General features: G+C 40.3%; 1 protein-coding gene across 11 annotated transcripts in view; it reads left to right on the top strand.

Moving 5' to 3' along the window:
- Positions 1 to 23,133, top strand: part of PAX7 (paired box 7) — a 321,139-nt gene that overhangs the window by 154,013 nt on the left and 143,993 nt on the right. For 7 of the 11 annotated variants that reach the window (XM_085898758.1, XM_085898757.1, XM_085898751.1 and 4 more), the window contains one exon: positions 5,380 to 5,582. In XM_085898758.1, coding sequence (XP_085754884.1) covers positions 5,380 to 5,582 — 203 coding nt within the window. Of the gene's footprint in view, positions 1 to 5,379; positions 5,583 to 9,038; positions 9,445 to 12,281; positions 14,519 to 23,133 lie in introns of those variants that run through there. The other 4 variants (XM_085898752.1, XM_085898749.1, XM_085898754.1 and 1 more) reach the window with 3 other exon arrangements.

The raw sequence follows: 23,133 nt of genomic DNA, 5'->3' as shown, positions 1-23,133 counted from the left end.
ATGCGTTATACATAAGACCAAGTCGCTATGAATCCGTCCGAATCTTTTAAAAAAAACATCAAAAGTTCAACGTAAGCCAGCGTTTTACATACATTTTAATACGTTGCCATCGCTGGCTAAAACGTCAAGGTGTGACCGGGCCTTAAAGTAAGAAGTTTATCCTGTAAGCAATTGAATAGTTTCCTGACTGCATGGATCATCAGCTGGGCACTGTTCTTCCTTGAGGTTTCGATCCTTTGAGCCCAGAACCTCTCCAAATGGCGGATCCACAGCCTCGATCACGGATTCATTGACATCAGTAGATTATATACGTCGATCGATCCATAACCTCAGTTGCATCCAGGCAGTCAGTCAACCCATCGATGCAACATCACTAATCAAAGTCGACTCGCTTGAATATTTAATGTATTATCACATAGTTACAACTCCCATCACACATTCCATTATATGTTAGTACATTAAATAATGCACATCTTACATTAAATATAATATGTCTACCAACACACACACACACACACACACACACACACACACACACACACACACACACACACACACACACACACACACACACACACACACACACACACACACACACACACACACACACACACACACACACACACACACACACACACATCCCCTTCGGGGTGACACTAGTTAGTGCAGAAAATAGTAAACGATTACATTTCCACTTGAACAGGGAATGCTTTCCAATAGTTTCCTTGGGCAGGTGCTCCGTTTAAGGACATTGCAGATGAGTAACAATGGCTAGTTATTTTGTTCCCTATTTTCTTCAACTGTGCCACCTGTCTTAGCAAAGTCTGCATATTTGTTTGAATGCCATGCCAACATATTCGTGATTCCAAAACTGTCTCATCACAATTGATTATTCTCAACCTCAAACGTGCTCGAGCATGACTGTATCTTTGTTGTATCAACAGGGTATCAAATATACTGCATCCAGTGTATTTGATACAATTACTATAATTACAAGTCTGAAGATGACAATGGTTCACGAGCGGTATTTGACGATGTAGATTGTTTCAGAAGTCAAGGATGAGACAATGTGATAATGTTTGACCAAGTTATAAAAATGATCAACATGATGTGGTACGAGTGACAGGTTATGAGCTGCAAAATGTCGAAAACCTGGTTTCGTTCAACAACTTTCAAAATTTGACCTTTGCATAACCTTTAAAGGTCACAAAACAATGTTGTGGACATTAAAATAAGGAAACAGGATACGTGCTATAGCTTATTGGAGTTAGTTCGTCGAAGAAGGTCGAAAACCCGGTTCGATTCCCACAACTTTGAAAATTTGACCTTTGTTGCCTTTAAAGGTCAAAGGTGAATGATTATGACTTTTGGTGCAAAACTTCCTCTAGAACATTCCAGGAACAATATTACATCATATAGGCTACATGGCATTTCACACTGCTTGGATTATCCATACTTTGATGAAATCAGCGTAAAAACAAACTTGAAGGGGGCGCCATGGGCAAGGTGTTCGAGATAGAGCAAAATGGTTTCAAGACTTTAGGTGGGGAATGACCTCAAGATTTTGCATAAAAAATATTGTCATCCTAGCTCTCGAAGTTTGGGCGGTCTTATGATATTTATGTCAAAATTCGCAATTTTCTAAGTTTTTGACCTTGTGACCTTGACCTTGGGACGAAAATGAAAAATCGGACAACGATAAGTTTTAGATAATTCATTTTGCTATTCAAATACCGAAGAACCCATTCCATTCAGTCAATTCCCTTGGAGAAGATAGATTTTTATTCCAACTACCCCCTAAAATTGGCTATTTTTTGGGCGTGGCTCTGCCCACTCCGCCTCTGCCTCATCCAGGAAAACACAACTAGACATTGATATCGAACACATAACCAAGTTTCATCAAGATCAGATCAAAGTCCACGGAGTTATGCTCTGGACAGATGGACACACAGGCACACAGACATAACGAATATAGTGGTCACTCTGGCTGGCGCTCATGAACCAATACAACAAAAGAAAAATGAATCAAAAATATTTAATGAAATCAAACGTATTTTTCTCCAGCAAGGAAAACAAATGTTATAAAATGACACAAAATTAATACGATTTGCCATTCATGCACCAACACTTTCCTAAAATGACTCGATCCATATAAAACAGGAAACTCGTATGTTTCAGGTGAAACTATTGCTGAGTTAATGGAATTGGAATCAAGTATTATGAACAAGATATATTTTTAATGAAACCGTGACAGGTTCTCTCGACCTTTAGCTGCTCATAAGCTAAGGCTCTGACACTCCTTTAGGTATTCAAATGGTTGAACATTTGGTTAGAGGGCACTGTCATCCCAAAGGTTGCCTCCTGGTTGTGCCTTCTGGTACTGACATAAGGATATTACAATCAAAGCGAGAAGATATGTAGAGAGGTTTTGCAGGCTATTTGTATCATCAATCTTTATCCAAAAAGAACATGCACCTGCAGTGTGCAAAGATGTACATCAACTGTCTAGTTATTACATTCCGAGGTCCAGTTCTTTCTAATGCCAAGTAATATTGTTTTCTATGGTTTCTAATTGGGTTGTATCTCCCTCTTTGGAGATGATATGCAACATATTAAAAAGATAATGGTGTTGAGTTGGTGGAGCCTGATTTTATGCAATACGCAGGCTCAATAGCTTAACGATTAAGTTTTTGGTGTTACAACATTATTTTTCAAATATCATGTATAATGTGAAAAATATGTCAGATAAGATGTTTGAAATATGCTGTTGCACATGAACTGAAAGAACTTGATAGTTAAGTTCCTAAGTATCATTTACTGCACATTCAACAGCCCATTTCTTTTGCACCTCTGTGACTTTGTACAGAATCTGGACCTTCAACTTTCCCAAAACTTTAATGAAGTTGTTAGTTAAAGTCAACAAATAAACAGATATTGAAATGTTTAAATGTTTCATCTTGGGATGAATGCAAAGAACAAGCATGAAATTAGTGGAAAAAATATGATCTTAAATGGTTGGCATGAAAGTTTGGAAGGGATCTCATTGATAATTTCAAGTCAAGCCTTCAGAGCTTGATGAAGATGATGAAGATGACAAATAAGGATGGGAAAAAATACATCATTTCTTATGTCCCTTACATTCCTCTCCATGTCTCCCTCCTATTCTATATGTGTTCTTTCGCATAAATCGTTTTCAACAACACTTTTTTTCCCCCTGTTGTTCCTCATTTTTCATGTTCTTTTATTCCATCACCTTTTCTCTTTTAAATCCATTCCCTAAATCTTCTTTGTAATTTTCGTCCTTGTCCATTTACACGAGGAACACACAAGGAAATTAGATGCGTGTAGAGGCCATTCAGCCCATCATGTCTGCGCCGCATCAACACCCCACCAATTTATCAACAGCAGATCAAAATAAGAAAATGCAAAACGGTTTTTAATTTTTTATTATTATTTAAATAAAGTGTTTTTTGTATTTTTCCCCCCAGGAGAGGGGCCATGGGCTTGGTTAAAAATGCACATCAACCACCCAACACCCCTTGATGAGACCCCCACCAACAGCACTCCGTACACAAGCACACAATCGCCCATCAATGCTCAAACTACCTAAAAGTCCTGCCAACATCCCTATACCCCTCTCTCTCCATAACTTCCAGGTACCTATCTAATTACAATTTAAACTTATTCACTGTTTCTGCTGCCACTACCTTTCCAGGGAGACCATTCCATGCATTAACTCCTCTCTGAGTAAAATTCCCCTGCCTTACCACCATCTTAACACACCTCTTCTTTACTCTCAGGCTATCGCCCCTGTCCTATCACTGTCTACTCTGCTAAATAATTCATCTGCACTAAATATGTCGATACCTTTCATTATCTTAAACATCTCTATCATATCTCCTCATAACCACCTCCTTTCTTGTGTACAAGTCCTGTCTCCTTCAGTCTTCCCTCGTAGTTGAGTCAAGCTCGGCCTGGAATCAATCTTGTAGTCCTGCACTGAACCCTATGGCATATATGTCCTTCCCAAATTCTGGTGACCAAATCTGCACACTGTATTCTAGATGTGACCTCACTAAATTCCTGTACAATGTTAACACCACCTCTTTTGATTTACAATTCGTCCCCCTCCTTATACAACCTAAAACCCGATTTACTTTACCTATAGCTGCCTGGCACTGTGCTGCCTGCTTACCTCTCATATGTATTACCACCCCCAGATCCTTCTCCTGTGTGACATGCTCCACAATTATCCCTTGCATCCTGTAATCTCTATTTTCATTGTTCTTTCCCATCCCCAACACCTTACACTTGCTCAGGTTAAATTCCATCTGCCAATCTTTTGCCCAATCTATGCAAGTATCAATACTTTCCTGAATCTGAACACCACCCCCTCTGCTATCCACCTTACCTCCAAACTCTGTCTCATCTGCAAATTTGGAAAGCCTACTCTTCACCCCACTATCCAAATCATTGATGTAAATAATGAATAGTAATGGTCCGAGTACTGATCCCTGAGGTACCCCACTACTTAATCCTACCAGCAAGACATCCTCCCACTCACAGCCACTCTTTGCTTCCTATTACTAAGCCAGTTTGCAATCCAATTATCAACCTGACCAGCCACTCCACAAGCCCTCACTTTGGCTCACAACTGCTGATGTGGTACCTTATCAAATGCTTTCTTAAAGTCGAGATGTACGATGTCCACTGCCTTTCCCTCATCCACCCAATCAGACACTACTTCATAGAACTCTAAAAGATTTGTCAAACAGGAACTACCTTTGGTAAACGTGTGCTGACTACCTTTAATTAGTTTTGTATTTGTTTCAATGGTTCCTCATCTGGTCCCTAATTCACGTCTCCAACACCTTCCCCACAACTGAAGTCAAACTAACAGGTCTATAGTTTCCTAATTCTTCTCTGGATCCTTTCTTGAATAATGGTGTTACATTTGCAACTCTCCAATCCTCCGGTACCTGTCCTGACTCCAGTTAGCGATTGAAAATATCCGTTGATATCTCGCTTACCTGAAAAATATCCGTTAACATCTTGCTCACCTAAAAAACATTTATGTCTGTCTTTTTGGCTGTCAATACCATGAGTGTGCAATGTATTTTGATCTCTCCCAGTATCGGTACATTGATTCTCTAAGATTCAAAATGTACACCCTTCAACACTTACAAGACAATTTTTTTCTTCCAAGCAACTTAATCCAAGCTATTACCTTATCTACCTGGCCCATAAGACCACAAAACATTTACCTAATTATGTATAGTGCAAATATATGTTCAGTTTCAAACATTTATGATCATCATTTTCATTAAAACCAGTTGTATTTGGCTGATAGAACTGTCTTGCTTATCTTCTGATGTTCAGCAGGTAGTACTGTGGATGACAGCTCAGACATCGATTCCGAACCGGACTTGCCCCTCAAGCGAAAGCAGCGGCGCAGTCGCACTACATTCACGGCAGAGCAGTTGGAGGAGCTGGAGAAAGCATTTGAGCGTACACATTATCCTGACATCTACACGCGCGAGGAGCTCGCCCAGCGAACAAAACTCACCGAAGCTCGAGTTCAGGTACATTTATCAACTCAAACATTCCATCCAGTATCTCTTGCACACCTTTCTCTATATATACATATGTGGATCGTTTATAAAGCAATGGAAAAAATACATTTATTATGAATGTTACAGTAGTTTATTATTTCATTATATAAGGCATACATAAATTAAGAACTATTTCTTGTTCACTGTCACTCATGCAGTGTCTGTAATAAATATGTTTACCTTGTTTCAATCAGCCATTATATTGCTCACTTTTTAGGGGCCACTCCATTGTTGTGCAATATGGTTTGGAAAAATGTTTCAAGTTGCAGAAATGAAGTCTTAGGAATGAACTAAACAAGGGAGGATGTGAAAAGACAGCAAAATGACAATAATGCAGTCAGAAACAGATAGATGAGGCCCAAACAGAAAAACAGGGACGAATATATTTCGGTGAAAGCAAAAAGGATCACAGGTAATTACAGTGTCCAACTGAAGAAGATAATAAGACAACACCTTTCAGGTTTGAATAATCAATTTTTTTTCCAACAATTCACTGAACTCTTTAATGCCGATAAGTGGTTTAACAATTACAATGGCAACTTGCAATGATGTATCATCCAGATTATCAGAAGCTTCTCATGTTAAAGGGTGATAATGTCTCATAATGCTTAAAAGGGGCAGTGTGACATTTTTGTCAGGGCTGGCAGGTATGCATGCTCACCTCTTGCCTGGGTTTGAATCTCGGTTTGAATCTAAACTGGATGCCCATCTGCTATCATTAGTTGGTGGATGTTAATGGTCCCACAGTGTCCTTCGTGAATGGTGGGCGAGCTATCGCCGACACAATGAACAAATGACAAACTACTGCCCCAATGTACAGGGGCACTGCATTGATGGTAAAGCCGCACCCCCAGCCAGTGTTGCGACTCGCAGCCTTGTGCTGCATATGAAAGAAGAATATTATTATTTTCAAAGAATCGTTTGCTTTTTCGAAATAAGCATAAGCATCAACATTATTATGAGTGACCTGTCAACAACAAGAAAAATGTCCCTTAAATACTTGTGCTTGTTCATTGTGATGTTTTTGCTTCCATCAACTGAAAATTGAAGTACACAAAAAGCTTAGACCATAATTGTTTTAGATATTTAAACCAAACTTAAGTTTCTGATTATAATCTTGCAAACCTTCAGACTGAAATGTACTCTTTTTGGCACCTTATAATGGAGACGCCACTGATGAGGGGTGTTCAAAACGTTCCACACATGAGATACCCACAATAGTCCAAGACATTGTGACATTTTATTTTAATTTTCAATGTATAAGTTTACATGATTCGTAAGATAAATTTTTTTTTTGCCTCCATTGACGAAGTTGCTTGTGGCATTATGTTTTCAGGTTGTCTGTCCGTCCGTCTGTACTTATGTACGTGCATCCATGCTAATTTTCTCTGTTTTCTCTGCATCTGCTTATGTGATTGACACAAAATTTTCACCATAGGTGCGACTACTCGTGTAAAATGTGTTTATGATAATGATGACATCATAGGTCGTGTGGTGTTGCAGCCATGTTGGAAAAACAAGGAAAAACTTTGGACCTCTGTATCTCCCAATCTGCTCCATGCGAATAATTGAAACTTGGCACAGTCATGTACTCCCATGGGAAATAAGTGTGATTTTTTTATGATGTCATAGGTGGCTTTATGATGACATCATAATAGCATATGTTGAATGCTTTATCAATCAGTATGAAAATTTTTGAGGGTCATCTAAGGTTAAATTGTATGGGGAAAAAAAGTGATAACATCATCGGTCACTTGGTTTGGCAGCCATATTGTTTAAAAAACACAGAAAACCTTTCAAAAATCTTCTTTTCTGAAGTGGTTGAACAGATCGAGGTGAAACTTTACATGTATAACTGCCTGTCCATTAGGAACAAAAGGTTCACACATATGATATCGTAGGTCACATGGTTTGGCAGCCATATTGGATTTACCCAAAAACCTCTCAGAATACACCACTCAAAAGAAGTGCTGGCAATGGTCTGCAATCTCCCGTTGCTCTTTTTCTTGTTTGGAATTTTATATTGAGAAGAAAATGTTAAGTTTGGTACTTTATACTTACTTGGAGAAGGTAACATGTTCCAGACTTGAGATTTCATCATCTTCTCTTCAGTAGATTTTGCACTTTTGCCTTTAGGACAAACTGAAAGTATCAGCAAGCAAAGCAGAATCCTTAACGGAGCAAAATAAATGGCTACCAAATGAGTAGGATTAGTCATTTATGTGAACAAGTAATAGTCATGCTCTCAATACAGTGCCGAGAGCGATATCAAGAAGCCCGCATGGATGAATGACAAGGAATGGAATATCATGCCTATGAAAAATAGTTTCAAAAAAGTGGGAGGGATGCTTCTCATATTGTGACAATCTTCAGATTATCAACCATATCTTCTCTTTCTTATTTGCATCACATATTGTTATCCAAGTTTTGAAAAGAACAACATATTGTGACAAGCTCAGGGCGGTCTGTCTCACCGAAGTGGTCTGATGGACCAGCTTGTCATGGACTAGCCACACTAAACACCAAGCACTAAAGTGCAAGGGCTCTTACACCAACTTGCCTTGCTGGTCAGTGCTTTTACACAGGTGTGCTCAAGTCAAGGAAAACCATGAATATGCCAGTTGCATCGCAATGAAAGTTTTTGGTATATTTTCTTACAAATACTAAAGACTTAATGATCAACAGATGTGCACAGAATATATCTGGTTTCCAGCAAGCCAAGCTAACCAAATTAAATGCACTTAAAGTCAATTTTAAAATCTCATTCTTCAAGTTAATCTTCAATTTCATTAATGGCACATATCTTCTTCTTCTATACCAGCCACAATTATTCCCATGTTCTTCAGGGGTTGGTCAGGGGAAGGTTGGCCCAAATTGGCTCCTAACAAACCAGCTGGCCAGGCCTGACATTCGATTAAGGTTTGGGCAGGAATTTGGAATTTGGCCATGGTGCCAGCGATAGCTCACCTTACTTTTTGTGAAGGATACCGCAGGATCTTTAACATCTACCAACTAAATGTCAGCAGACAGGATGCCCAGTTTAACATCCATCTGAGGGACTGCACACACATTGATGAATCACCCTCACTGTGAAACACCGGGATGACAGTTTATAGCTGGGGCGAGATTCAAACCCAGGTTAGAAAACTTCGAAGTGAGTGTGCATACTTCTAGGCCATCTGGCCGGCCACAATCATGGCAAATATATGTGTCATTATTGTTTGTAAAGAAAAACAATGCAAACGAAAGGTTTTCTCTTTTCTGCAATTTGTGATAACACAGCTACTTACATGTTGAGTATTATTTGTCAAGGGTGGTATTAGCTGACAGACTAGTTCAGAGGTCATGCACCCGTTTTTGAGTTATCTCATCTGCGTTTGATTCCTGACCCAACTGACTTTAAACTGTCATCCTGGTGCTTTTCAGGCAGAACAACACATCGGTGTGTATCCTGTCCTCAGAAGGAGACATTACTCTGGCTGTCCCATCTGCTAGCATTTACTGGTTGATTTGAAAGATTCCACATCACCTTGAAAAGACTATGCTATTGTGTGTCAGTACCCTGTCCAAATTCCAAATTTCAAAGTGATATTGAATCAGAATAGTGAACGTTCTTGTTTCGGTTTGCCATCTAACACAAGAAATCCCTACATCTATTTATTGTGAGTCTCTGACTTTCCTTTTGTTCTGTAATGTGTTATCTGTGATGTTAATACAATATTTTCACATTCATATACCCAGAAACAATTGTCAGGTGAGATGATAAAGGAGAGAACAACAACAACAAAAGAGAGAGAGAAATAATTATGTCAAACAACAACTGTAGCTGCAGGGACTGTCACAATAATTATGCCCTTGACAATGAATCACATTTCGCTGTGCTGGAGAAAAAGTACAGTAATGTTCATATGAATGAAAAAACATTGTCTTCCTCTTCTTGAAGAATCAATTGATTTGGGAGAGGAATGAAGGGTTCAATATTAATAGCTGATGTTACACACACACACACACACACACACACACACACACACACACACACACACACACACACACACACACACACACACACACACACACACACACACACACACACACACACACACACACACACACACACACACACACACACACACACACACACACACGCTGTTTATGCAAAGGACAGCGGAAGAATATCATGGGACCCACTGGGTAATCCAGATGAAATTTGCAAGGGTTTTTGAAACTGTTATGGCCATGAAACCGTGCTCGTTTATCGATGATTGCCAGAAACGCGATCTCAGAGGCTTTTTAGCACAGGTGTCATCTTGAGTTCCGATACAGGCCGGACAAACATATGCCTTGGCTGCTGTTTCATGTCTCTGTGTGGGGGCATACAAGAGTTCTGGGCGAACTCGGAGGCAGCGAGGCAGGACGTGTTTCTCCCATGGCCTCTGCACATGCATCTGCTTCTTGTTTGCAAATCTCGGCGTTTGTTTCTGCTTTTCGAACATAGTAAATGTGAAGGCCTCTAGATAGTAATGTGCTGTTTTTTAATTTAGAAAACCCCTTCCATGTCACGTGCTTATAATTGACATGTGCTGTTTTGGCAACGAGGGTTTGTTCTGCCCAACACTTCTGGTTCTAATTTTTTTTTCTATCGAGTTTTCTGGAAAACTTTCCCATCCTGGGAATAAGAGTCAGCGTCTATGCACTCTTACAATAAAACATATAAAAGTGTTTCACCACGAGTATCCAAATGAAGCAATGGGTGGTCATATTTTACTGCAGCAAGGTACACCAGGTACCGATAAAAAGAACTATTGCTTTTTTTCAAAAGTACAATAGGATATTCATGCCAAAGTCGATGCACACAACACAGTCAACTCAATGTGTTGTTTATTTCCTTGAGGATTTTGTGATAAAGCATAGCCTCAAATGACAGCAAACTAACGCAGATTGAACGAAGGATGTCAATGCAGACCTACGAATGTATATGTATAATTAGGAATTTTTTTCCTGTATTTTCTTCAATGCAGAATGAGAAACAAAATTCTTTATTAATTATACAGATTGAATTGAAAAACAAATTAAACGTTGGTGTGTCTTGGACAAATGTGAGTACAGTATCTCATTCCTAAAAAAATACAATTGAACACTCCTAGCTTATGGAATTAGAAATAAAAGGTAAAACAAGAGCTGATCGTGTGACAGCACTGGTAGGTAATCACAGGGACCGAATCTGAGCAGGTTTTTGAATTGCCTCTCTTTAGTCTCCTGGCAAACAGGCGTGAGATGGAGCCACACAAGCTGGTAAACTCATTACAGTTCAGGCGATTTGTGGGCCAACCGCCCTGACTTAACCCACCCGACCTGTCTGCTGCTGAGATCGACAAATGGTGCCACCTGCCAAAGCCCTCCTCCTTTGCTTCACGGCCTCCCATTTTGCCCAACCCATCCCCAAAGAACCAGTGCTGATGGCTTTCGGCTGCGTTACCCCTCAGCTTACAGAGCCCAGGTGTGAATCGCAGAAGGTTAAAGCATTTCGGTGATGACCTGGAATTCCTGCAGGGCTGCATCGCATTTTATAAGAAATGCAAGTCAAGGGGGCATCCGCTTCTCCTTTTGAACTTGTTCCCGCTTGGCAGATGTTTAACTTGCAGATAAAAAGAGGCTTTGGCCTCTTGGGTAAATTAGTTATACTCATTTAATTCATTAAATGTTTGAATATTATTCTTTTTCATTGTAACTCAATGGTGATTCTTGGACATTTACATTGGAGACAATAGTTCAGTTTATCTTTACATTGTGGATTACAATCTATTTATGATCTGGTATAATATGCACTTACAGCTCGACATTATTTCGCCATATATCTCATTTGCAGCTTGCTTTCGCTTGAGGATGTTAAACTTTCTATCTGTGCTGTAAAGTACAGTAAACCATTGTAACCTTAAGGATACAACAATTCAAACACATTATTGGATTATTTGGCAAACAGTTGAATTATTTATTTCAAACCAGGATGTTTACTTTTGTTCAATTTCCTGTTCCCGATTTGTAACGAAGGATTCTGTGATCAAAAATGTTCTTGATGTTAAGAATAACAGGAAAATGAGGTAAAAATCGGATTGGATAATTTATTATTTAACATTGGCATAATGGCCACATTTCCAAGAGGTGATCAGTAATTCCGTAGTCGAACATAGTCATCGGGTAACGTAATAAGGATAACTGTGTGGTTTAAAATGTTATAGTAACGATAATATTAATTCCCTTACAAGGAACTGTGATGCAGGAGGCCATCAGGCAAATCACAGCCGTGCTATAATTCCCAATCAATGGTTGTTTGTCCATTCGCTATCCTTTTAAATGCTGAGCATCAAGCAAGGAAGCAGCACGTACTATTTTAAAAGTCTTTGGCATCACTTGGCCTGGGTTCGAACCACTGACCTCCCAGACCCAGAAGGGTTGCTCTCACGGTTGCAACACTGACTTTGGTGAAAAACAACAGTTGAAAGTGTTGCAAAATGACCGTGTCAAAAAACATGTTTGTTTTTGTCAGTCATTGTTTTTTCATGTCGAAACACGGACTCGTATTGAATGTGTTGGACCATGTTGTGTCAGAGTTTAAACACCTCTCTTGCAGTGTAGAAATCACATCATGTTCAAATCCCATTCTTTACGTAGTGTCATAAGGACCGTGTCCACTGCAGCATAACATACATCACACACCAGCCTGTTCCAGTCCACTGCAGGAGGAAGACCTACCTCAACCACGGGTTGGTGAGAGTGTGCAGCCATGGGAATCAAAGCAACACTGGTCAGTGGAGAAGGAAACAAGTTGTTCGCCACTCAGCCAAACAGCCGTCATCGGCTGCAAATAGATAGATGTACAAATACCAAGCGATTGTTGGGTTTCACAGCTAAAATGTAAAAACTTGCAGAAAAAGATTCATAGAAAACTGTTAGACAAATATTTTTGTGTTAATTTCGTTAAATTACGATTTATTTATTTAGTTCAGGCAAGAAGCTTTAGTTGCTGGAGAAGTAAATAAACAAATCAATAAATTAGTTGCGTTTTGTAAAACTCCTTTGATGTTAACATGCAGGAGCTGTATTTTATCTCTGTCATTAATTCAGGGCAATATTTTCATCTTGGTTGTTAACATGCTACATGCGTAGTGGGACCGTGCCATATACTAGAAGCCCTTAAGGGATATAAGCTGGTATTAATTATGCTAAAGCACGCTTTCTCAGGCAGTGAAAACTTGAATTTTAATATGGATGTCTTTGGTTAAGTTTTACTGCCAATATATTCTCTCTATACATTTGTTACCATGTGGAGATCTCTACCTGTGTTTACCTTTCAAGATTTGTCTCTCTCTTTTTTTTTAATCGTGAATTGATTTCCATTTCACGAGGGCATATTTCTTCTGGTTTAAAATTTCCAAACAGTCCCGGGGAACATTTTCACATTGAATCCGCAACAATGCAAACAGAAGAAGCATAGAACAATCATAACAATAATACCTGCGTTGTAGCCATAATCAAATCAAGCCTTAAACTATTTCGTTTCTGAAACTAAAGTTCTGTTGAAGAAAAAACTCATGATTCCAGAAACAAATGTTTTCCTTTCAATCCACATGCTCTTCACTACTCCCGAGACAACAATGGTTGGTAGTTTTAATTGACTCTCATCTTTCTCTGGCTGTTTTATTCTGATACACCAATGATCTGGAGGGGCTGACATCGGAGGCATGTGGGAAGGAAGCGTCGATTGTTTAAAAGTTGAGAGAATAAATAAACGGGGATGAGAGGAGAGAGAAGGGTGTCGAGAAAGATTGTAAAGAAAGGCGAGGGAGGATTGGAGGATGTGGGAGTAAGTGTAGATATCCCCTGATGTTTATGGAGGAGCTTGTATGATTACCATATGTAGAACAAAGACATGAGTAGACATCATTGTATTTTACCATGAGCTTTACAACATCAGTAAATGATGAACAAATCGACAGTGCGTGGGATTTACTTGGCATTTGAACATTATAATGAGCTATGTGCTCAGATGAAATCACCAATGAAATGAAATCAGGACAATCCAAGGAAAGATCTCAGAGATCTGTTTGTGGTTTTGAAAAATTCCAGTTAACAAGACAACAAAGGACAAGTTTCATTTTTGTGGAATAAATTTGTCAGATCAGCAGATCAGCGATGTTAAATACAAAACAGTACAGTATACAGTATATTATTCTTCATTGTTCAAGTCCAACTAACAATAGTAAGGTTATGAGACTTGGTGGTGTAATGGTTGGAGTGTCCACTTTGCGTCATGGAGGTTGGTCGTTCAAACCTCGGCCTAATCATACCAAAGACTTTAAAAATGGGACAGTGGCCTGCAAAAATATGCAAAAGTATTCACCCATACCAATAACACTACATTTTCAAAATGAATTGCAAATTATGTAGAAACAATTTTTCCAAATGTACTTTCTTATTCATAACTGAAGAGATCAAACTAAACACTGTTAAGGTTGAAGGAGGTTACATGTCAGGAATACCTGCAAAAAAACATGTACAAATCAAAATTCACTGGTTGCAAAAGTATTCAGCTCCTTAGGTCAGTACTTGGTGGAAGCACTTTTTGCAGCAATAACTGCTATGAGTCTTTGAGGTAGGTCTCCACCAGCTTTGCACAGTGACATGGTGAAATATTTGCCCATTCCTCACCTGAAAATTGCTCTCGGTCTGCCAATTTAGATGGGGATCATCGATGGACTGTAATCTTCAAATCTCACCATACTCAACGGGATAATTAGTGACTTTGTAACTTCATAAAACCCTCTCCTGAACGGTGCTTCTCCACCACTTTATGTCTGACTTCTTTCGAAAGTTCCTTGGTCTTCATGCTTGCCTTGCTGGTTGACCAAGTGAGTTTCACCTTAAAACTCCTTAGATAAGTGGGGGGGGGGGCTTAATTCTTAAATTAAACCACCGATTGCATACAGGTAAAATTGATTACACTTATTTTGTAACCTTTCGAACAAATAATTTATTTGTGAAGTGATTTAGGGTAAATTTGGCAAAGGGTTTGAATACATGTGATTTTCTTTTCTGTTAATCTAACTTGTTCACATTCTATCTGCAATTTTTTAGCTTATCACTTTGGGGTAGTTTATGAAGACTCTATATCAAGTTTGATTTGAAAGCATCATGAAATAAGCTCAGAGGGCATCAAAAAGTGAAAACTTTGGAAGGGGTTGAATACTTTTCCAGGCCACTGTACATCCTGCTTCCTTGCTTGATGTTCAGCATTTAAAAGGTTAAGAACATGGACAATCCCCAAGGGTTGACATCCATGGGGAGGAGGAAATTCCTCTTTAGAAATGCCCTGTTGAGTGCAGTGAGAAAAGTGGCACCATTGTTGAGACATCGCTGGTACCCAGAGTGCCCCGGAAAGGGGTGGCAATTCCCCCAAGCTCAGTGCCTGTGTTTGGCTCATCTGGCAGTCTTGTGTTGTCTCATGCATTCATCTGTATATCTATGTGTATGAGATGTGTGTATGGCAGCTCCTCTAATGAGCTCTTCTATGAATGGGTAAATACATATACATGAGGTCCGACAATAAAGTTCCAGGATTAAAGCAATAGAAAATTTATATGAAGCATACTAATTATGTTGAGTGGTCTCCTTCAAAGTAATCTCCCTGGGAGTCTATACACACTTGCTAATGTCGCTGCCATGCTTCAAAGCACCCTTGGAAGTCATTGTCTGAAAGGCCATTTAGCTCATTGGTCACGGCTCTCTGGATCTCTTCTATTGATTCAAAATGAGTTATTTTCATTGGAGTTTTAGACGGCGGTCGGATCGGACCATCAAGATTCTCACCCTTTTGACATTTTTGTCTGTTTTGGCAATGGATAGGACCGTGTGTCATCATTCACGTCCATTCTCCCTTCCGCAAACCTCTTGGCCCACTCAAACACACATGACATTGACATTGCTTCTTTGTAGACCAGCTTTCATCATTAATCTTCAGAACATGATTTCAAGATTTGTAATTTTAACAAAACCCCAGTATGGCTATAAATCACAACCGATCGGAACAACGGTGATAAAACACAACTGACAGTACTGACAGGAAGATTACAATGCACATCCAATTATGAAACCGAAGCCATTGCTGCAACCTGTTGAGGAAAAAAAAATGCAAGTCCTGGAACTTTATTGTCAGACCTCATATAGACACACCTACAGTGAAAAGGGTACTTTTGCCGAAACCTCCAGTCTGCAGTAGGCAGAGCCTGTGAAAGACAAATAGGGTGGCTGGTGTAGGATCTTTGGGTTCTGAGTTCGAGCCCCTTTGTCCGCTAAATTAAGACTAGGTGGGGTTGACTCAGCCTGTCATCCTTCCAAGGTTGGCGAAATGAGCACCAGTGTACTGGTATAGGTGCACTGCATCAGTGGCATAGTCGCGTCCCAACAAAATGATAGCTACCCGGCAGCCAAGCTGCCATATGCAAGAAGAAGACGTGTGGGTGTACATGTATATGTGTGTCAGCATGTGTGTACGAAAGTTGCTGTTGTTGTCTGTTGCCTCCACACATGGGTGTGTTTAAGGTGATGGAATGGAGACTGAGACCTACCAGGTCTTAAAGTATTAACCTCCATTTGGGAGAGAGAGAGAGAGAGAGAGAGAGAGAGAGAGAGAGAGAGAGAGAGAGAGAGAGAGAGAGAGAGAGAGAGAGAGAGAGAGAGAGAGAGAGAGAGAGAGAGAGAGAGAGAGAGAGAGAGAGAGAGAGAGAGAGAGAGAGAGAGAGAGAGAGAGAGAGAGAGAGAGAGAGAGAGAGAGAGAGAGAGAGAGAGAGAGAGAGAGAGAGAGAGAGAGAGAGAGAGAGAGAGAGAGAGAGAGAGAGAGAGAGAGAGAGAGAGAGAGAGAGAGAGAGAGAGAGAGAGAGAGAGCGCGAGAGAGCGCGAGAGCGCGTGCGTGTGTATAAATGTATAATGTCATGTATAATATGTGTAAGTACAACATGTGTGACATGTGACGTATAATATGCATGTTATATAACAAGTGCAATACATCACGTGTAATGTGTTTGGAAATATAATATGTATAATATGTCATGTGTACCGTGTGTACACAAGTGTAACACAATGCACGCATGTGTTCTCAACAACATGTGCACAAATCACAATTGTGCACTTGCATGTGCAAACCACAACTCATGCATGCACATGTGCCACTGCCACTGGCCGCCACCACCACCTGCAAGTCCCCAAGGCCAAACGGAGCCTTCCCCGGTCTTGAAGCATCCAGCTTAACTACAGCAAGGAACCAGGACCCATGGCACCAGCTGTCTCCTTATCCATGCTGCTATCAATGGAGCCCTACCTGGTCTTTAAGCATCTAGCTTAACCACACCAATGAACCACGACTCATGGGCCATGTCCCCCCCCCCCCAATCCACGCTCCGTCTCCTTCCCCCTCCATCCCTGAAGTGATGACGATGTAGATCCGCATGACCTCCTCAACAATGTATATGAAGATCAACATCACGATGCCAATCGTGACTGTAGACTGACCTCCCATGTGACCTCCAGTGTACGCCCATCGTGTGTGTATGTGTTTTTTTATATGAACGAAAAATTATTGAAAACAAAATGGACTCTAAGGGGTTAATTCGTTGATGTGTTCACAAAATTTTGGGTTATTCAAATTATATTCATACTTTAGGTTGAATTTATCAAATTAATCAGTACATCCATCCATTGGGACCATACTCTGTACAGAGCAGCATTGCTGCCAAAGCAGTCTGCTGGGCTATTGAGCACAATCCTGGACGGGTCGCTACTCCGACACAGGATACTCAAATGGCTCAATCATCCCTGCAAGCTGGCACTCATTGTACCGAGCTTGGAAGGATGACAGGCTGAGTCAACCCCACCTGGTATTAATTCAATAATTCAACAGCCGACCAGGATTTGAACTCACGACCCAAGGATCTCAAGCCAGCCACCATAACCATTAAGCCAACATGAGGCATAAATTAATTATCAGTGATAACAGCTGTATGTGTTTATTATTTTAATCTAGCAAATACCACCTGTCACTTCGCTGATGGGAATACCGAGAGGGGGCGGTGGTAGGGGGGGAGAAAAATAAGGGGGAGAGAGAGAAGGGTGGGGGAGTGGGAGAGTGGGAAAAGTGAGAGGAGGATGGGGGAACGAGGAGGGAGGGAGAGTGAGGAGGGGTGGGGGAAGGGAAGGCAAACAGGCAGTGGAGCATTACTTATGAATCGTACTGTCCCATCAAAATGCTTCTGCATGGAATAACAGTGAAGATGGAAACAAAATAATGTCTAAAATCCATTTTCTACCTGTCATACTATATATACCACCTGGAGACAAACACTGCCTGGACATGTCCGGAGATATACACCATCTGGACATAAACACCTTCTGGACACGTCCGGAGACAAACAAACACTGTCCAGACACATCCGGTGACAAACACGGACACGTCTAGAGACAAACACCACCTGCACATAAACACCATGCCCGGACACATCCGGAGACAAACACCATCCAGATATAAGCAACGTCTGGATATGTCCAGAGAGAGAGAGAGAGAGAGAAAGAGATAGATAGATGTGTGGGAGGAGGTGCCTCACTGTATGAGGAATGGGTGAAACGAGGATGGGACATACAGAGAGAGGGGTGGGGGGGGGTAGCAGAGAGAAAATGTGATGCTTTATGAACAAAACACACACACGTACGTACACACACACACACACACACACACACACACACACACACACACACACACACACACACACACACACACACACACACACACACACACACACACACACACACACACACACACACTATGTTGGTGTTTGGCCGATTTCAGCAATTTTTCAGTAATCGACAGATTGGAGTCAGTGTAATTATCGACTGCAGTACGTACTGTATACAACCCAAAAACCTTGAGTTGCTTTTACTCTTGTTTTTTGGGGAATTTCAATAAACAGATGGAAAAAAAACAACATTGCATTATAAACATTTCAAGGAGATGTGTATAAACATTATCTCTGCATTACTAAAACTCTCATCTTGTATATATTTTATATATATATATATATATATATATATATATATATATATATATATATATGTATGTATGTTCCCCAAAAAACAGCCAAAACGGTACACGATAGCGCAAAAATTTTAGGGCCACCTTACTCACCATTCTCCTGTGGTGTGCAGTATCAAGTTTCGTTCAAATCTGGCAACGAATAAATTCTTAAAAAATCAATTCCCAATTCAGTCAAGTACTCTTCGGGAGAATTTGATCAATGCAAACAACCTCAGCGGTATAGTTCGCTGGAGCTATATTTTTTTTTTCTTGAAATGATTTTTTTCATAAACTGCTGTCACAATGGGAACCCAATGGGTTCACGGGTCATCTAGTTCTTTGTAAACAGCTGACAATGATCATGTGTTGGGTGGAAATAATTTGGCTCGGTAATATAGAAAATGGCTTAATACGGCAAACGGCTCGGAAATCTGGTGTTAATGAATATATTTTGCTTTGAAACTCATAAAGAGAAACCACATGGGCTTTCTAAAGCATGACTGATTCATATAAAATAACCAATTGCTTTAGAAACAGTCGTGAGGACAAACGAAAACGTGATTGCTTGTAGGCTGCTGAGGTTAAAAGTTAAAACCTACACCACCCATCATCGTCATTGTAAGATGCGGGATGAAACTTTGCCACCACGGCCTCTGTAACCAAGCATGCAGGCATGCACACAAACCTGTGGAGAGTCCCTTTACAGATCCAAATCTACCCATACGTACCACATCCGTGTGTGCTGTTTATGTACCTCTACTTTGTAGCAACTGATGACTGTACATCCCGATCGGGACATGAACTGTACCACTATTGACTGTAGTGCACTCAGCAAGTGGCTTACAATTACAAATGGCACTCGGCAAGCGGCTTACTATTTGAATGGCGGCTGGTAAAACGGAGCAAGCACTCTATTGAAACTCAAGCAAGCACTCCAATGAAATGGTTGATAAGGAACGGATAGCTTGGCAAGCGATAGCAATCTGATTGTTAATGGCACATACCCGCAAAAAACAAAACACCACTTTATGCGCATTCCTTATTTTTTTTCTTCACTCGATATAATCATCCAAACAGCAGAAAAAGTTAAGTTTAATGCTTTGCTTAAATAAATGCACTTAGTTATAAAAATCATTGATTTGTTAAAATTTTCAGATTTCACTCTAGATTTCTACATTTATTTAGTCCACATGATCCGATGCTCCAAACTCAAATTACATTTCGATAATATGCTTTAATTAGTCTGTGAGAGTAGATCATGGAAAAAGCACGTCACATAATGCATAAAATCACTCCATGCTCCTAATTTGAAAACGATAGCACTTACAAAAGCGATGTATACACCTATCCGTATATATGTAGATGAGGTGTTCGATGGCATCAGTGAGGAAAGTGAAGAAAAAAATATTTTGAGTACTTTATCATTAATAAATTGTTGTGGCCTGTTCCAAGTCAAGGCATTATTTTGCAGGCCGAACAAAATGGTGAACTAAGACCCCGGCGAGAGAGAGCGAGGTGACCGATGATTCGCCTTAAGACCCCTTGAGGTGACCGAGAATGACACCTTGATAAAGGATATAATTAAATAAGGCCATTAATTATCTTTAAAAGAGGTGTTTTAATTAACCCAAACACCCAATTTTCACCCATGCACTCTCTTGGAGTTCTCTTAGTATGCATGCAAAGTTTGGAGCCCCTAAAGGCGCTGTCACACCTTGACGATTTAGCCAGCAATGGCAACGTATAAAAATGTATGTAAAACGTTGGTGTACGCTGAAATTTTGATGTTTTTTTTTTAAGTTTTAGTCGTATTCATAACGTGTTGGTCGTATGCATAACATATTAGTAACGGGCACAGAACGTTTCGTTGTCTTATAGATAACTTATACCAACGAATGCTTTGCCTGTTGTCGGCGTTCACAACCTATGCCCAACGATAGTTTAACTTAGGCATAGCATGCTGCACTTATCGCCGCCAAACTCGTGGCATAGCCTGTTAAAAACCTGCCGCACGCCGATTTAAATCATAACCGCCTGAGAATTGGAAGTGTCAACCACGCAGTCACACCTTGACGATTTAGCCAGCGTATGCCGACCTATGAAAAATTTGCCGAACCAAGCTGGCACACGTCGAATACGGTATGGGTAAGTTGTGTATTCGTTAAGAGCACGCTGAAAAACGATGAAGTATGCTGTCATATTTTGTGGTACGTCTCGTACGTCGTGAAATTTCAAGCATGCTGAAAATTTTACGACGTACTCGCCGTATGGCTCACAGGTTCCGCTACGCTGGGAATAAGTTGTAGGCACAATATGCGATCGTTGACACACATCGACACAAGTTCCGTGTAAGTTACTCATAAGTCGAAACACGTCGAGGTAATGTTTAGCATACCTGAAACTTATTTTGTCTGTCTCGGCACATTTTCTTGTTTTCTCCTTGGCTCCGTGAAGGCACGTGACGAAATATCTGAAGTTGTTGTTGTTGTTGTTGCTGCTGCTGTTGCTGCTGCTGTTGTTGTTGTTTTTTTATTAGTCTATCGCGAATTTTAAAATATATTCGGACATTTGCTTTTAAGTTTCGACGTCGACGTGACAATATCCTTAAACAGAAAATATTCACAGAGGAGGAACTAAGAATAAGACATGAGCAAACTGAAGAGGAAATCGGACGTGACGTAACGGCACGTGACGAAATATCGGAAGTTATTGTTGTTTTTTGTTGTTTTTTAAATGCTGCCAATACGCCATTATACAGTAACTGTAAATTAGAAACACGTTCAGTAAGTTCTGTGGTCGTCCAGAAGACGTCAATCAAATACGTCTACATACGTCAATATGCGTTGGAGGTACGTTACTCATAGGTTCAAAGCACGTTACTCATAGATTAGAAATAAGTTTTGGGTACGCTAAGCATTACCTTGACGTGTTTCGACTTATGAGTAACTTACAAGTAACGTGCCTCGACGTGTGTCAACGATCGCATAACGTGCCTACAACACGTTACTCATAGGTTATAAATAAGTTTCGGGTACGCTAAACATTCCCTCGACGTGTTTTGACTTATGAGTAACTTACAAGTAATGTGTGTCGACGTGTGTCAACAATCGCATAACGTGCCTACAACTTATGGCCAGCGTAGCGGAACGTGTGAGTCATACGCTGGCATACGTTGTAAAATTTCAAGCATGCTAAAATTTGAGGACAACCGCAAAGTACAACGATGAAAGCCAGCGTACTACGACGTATGGCAGTGTTTTTCAGTGTGCTCTTAACGTATACAAAACTTACCCATAACGTATTCGACGTGTGCCAGCGTTTTAGACAAATTTTTCACAAGTCGGCATAAGCTGGCTAAATCGTCAAGGTGTGACAGCGCCTTAAGTTTCATGGTTTTGGAGTTATGGAGGAGACACACACACACACACACACACACACACACACACACACACACACACACACACACACACACACACACACACACACACACACACACACACACACACACACACACACACACATTTATTGGTATAGATTAAGAGCCTTTTCAAATGTGCATGAAACACAGCTAAAGTAAATTACAAGAGCAGTCACTTTATAGTATCAGTCAATCCTTTGTATGTCTGCCCTTTGCCTTCTTGAGTGCCATCACTGTTTACCCATGCTTCCTTTATACGACTGAAGCACTCTTACAGGAATATTGTGCCAAATATCCTGCTGGAGAACATTCCACAGTTCTGTAATTTTAATTACGTTACTCTTCTTCTCTGTTTCCTGATAATCCCATATGGCCTCAATTTGACTCTTGTCCAGACTCTGGGGTGGCCATTCTAATACTTGGAGCACACCAGCTGGACTCTTTATCTCCAAATACTGTTTTATGAAATTGGAAGTGTGTTTTGGATCATTATATTGTTGGAAAATGAACTCTTCTGATTAAACGATTTCCATTATGAACTGAGTGGTGTCGCAGTATCTGCTTGTACTTCTCTTTTGCAAGTATCTCTTTGATTTTAACAAGTTTTCCTAAAACCAAAAGTTGAGATGTAACCCCAGACAATCACAGAGCCTCCTTCATTTTAATAGTAGGCTGCACACATTGCACGTCGTAACATTCTCCAAGTGTTCGGTGTACGAACTGGCATCTCTTGGATTCAAAAAGTTCAAACTTCGATTCATCACACCCGAGCTTCCGATTCCATTGTTCATTCGCCCAATCTCGGTGTTGCCTTGCAAATTTAAATCTTTTCCCCTTATTCTCTGGTCTCAGCAATGGTTTCTTTGCTGTAACTCTGCCATAGAGACTTGCTGAAACTGGCCTTCTGTGCACAGTGCTTGATGAGATGTTAATGTTCACGCCTGCTCTAATTTAATTTGTCAGCTGCTGACTTGATTTTCATCTGA

Source organism: Eptatretus burgeri, chromosome 10 (assembly GCF_056783735.1).
Source record: "Eptatretus burgeri isolate ZD-2024b chromosome 10, Ebu_testis_v1, whole genome shotgun sequence".
Taxonomy (NCBI): domain Eukaryota; kingdom Metazoa; phylum Chordata; class Myxini; order Myxiniformes; family Myxinidae; genus Eptatretus; species Eptatretus burgeri.
The sequence above is the reverse complement of the archived record's forward strand: the minus strand, read 5'-3'. Positions and strand labels throughout refer to the sequence as shown.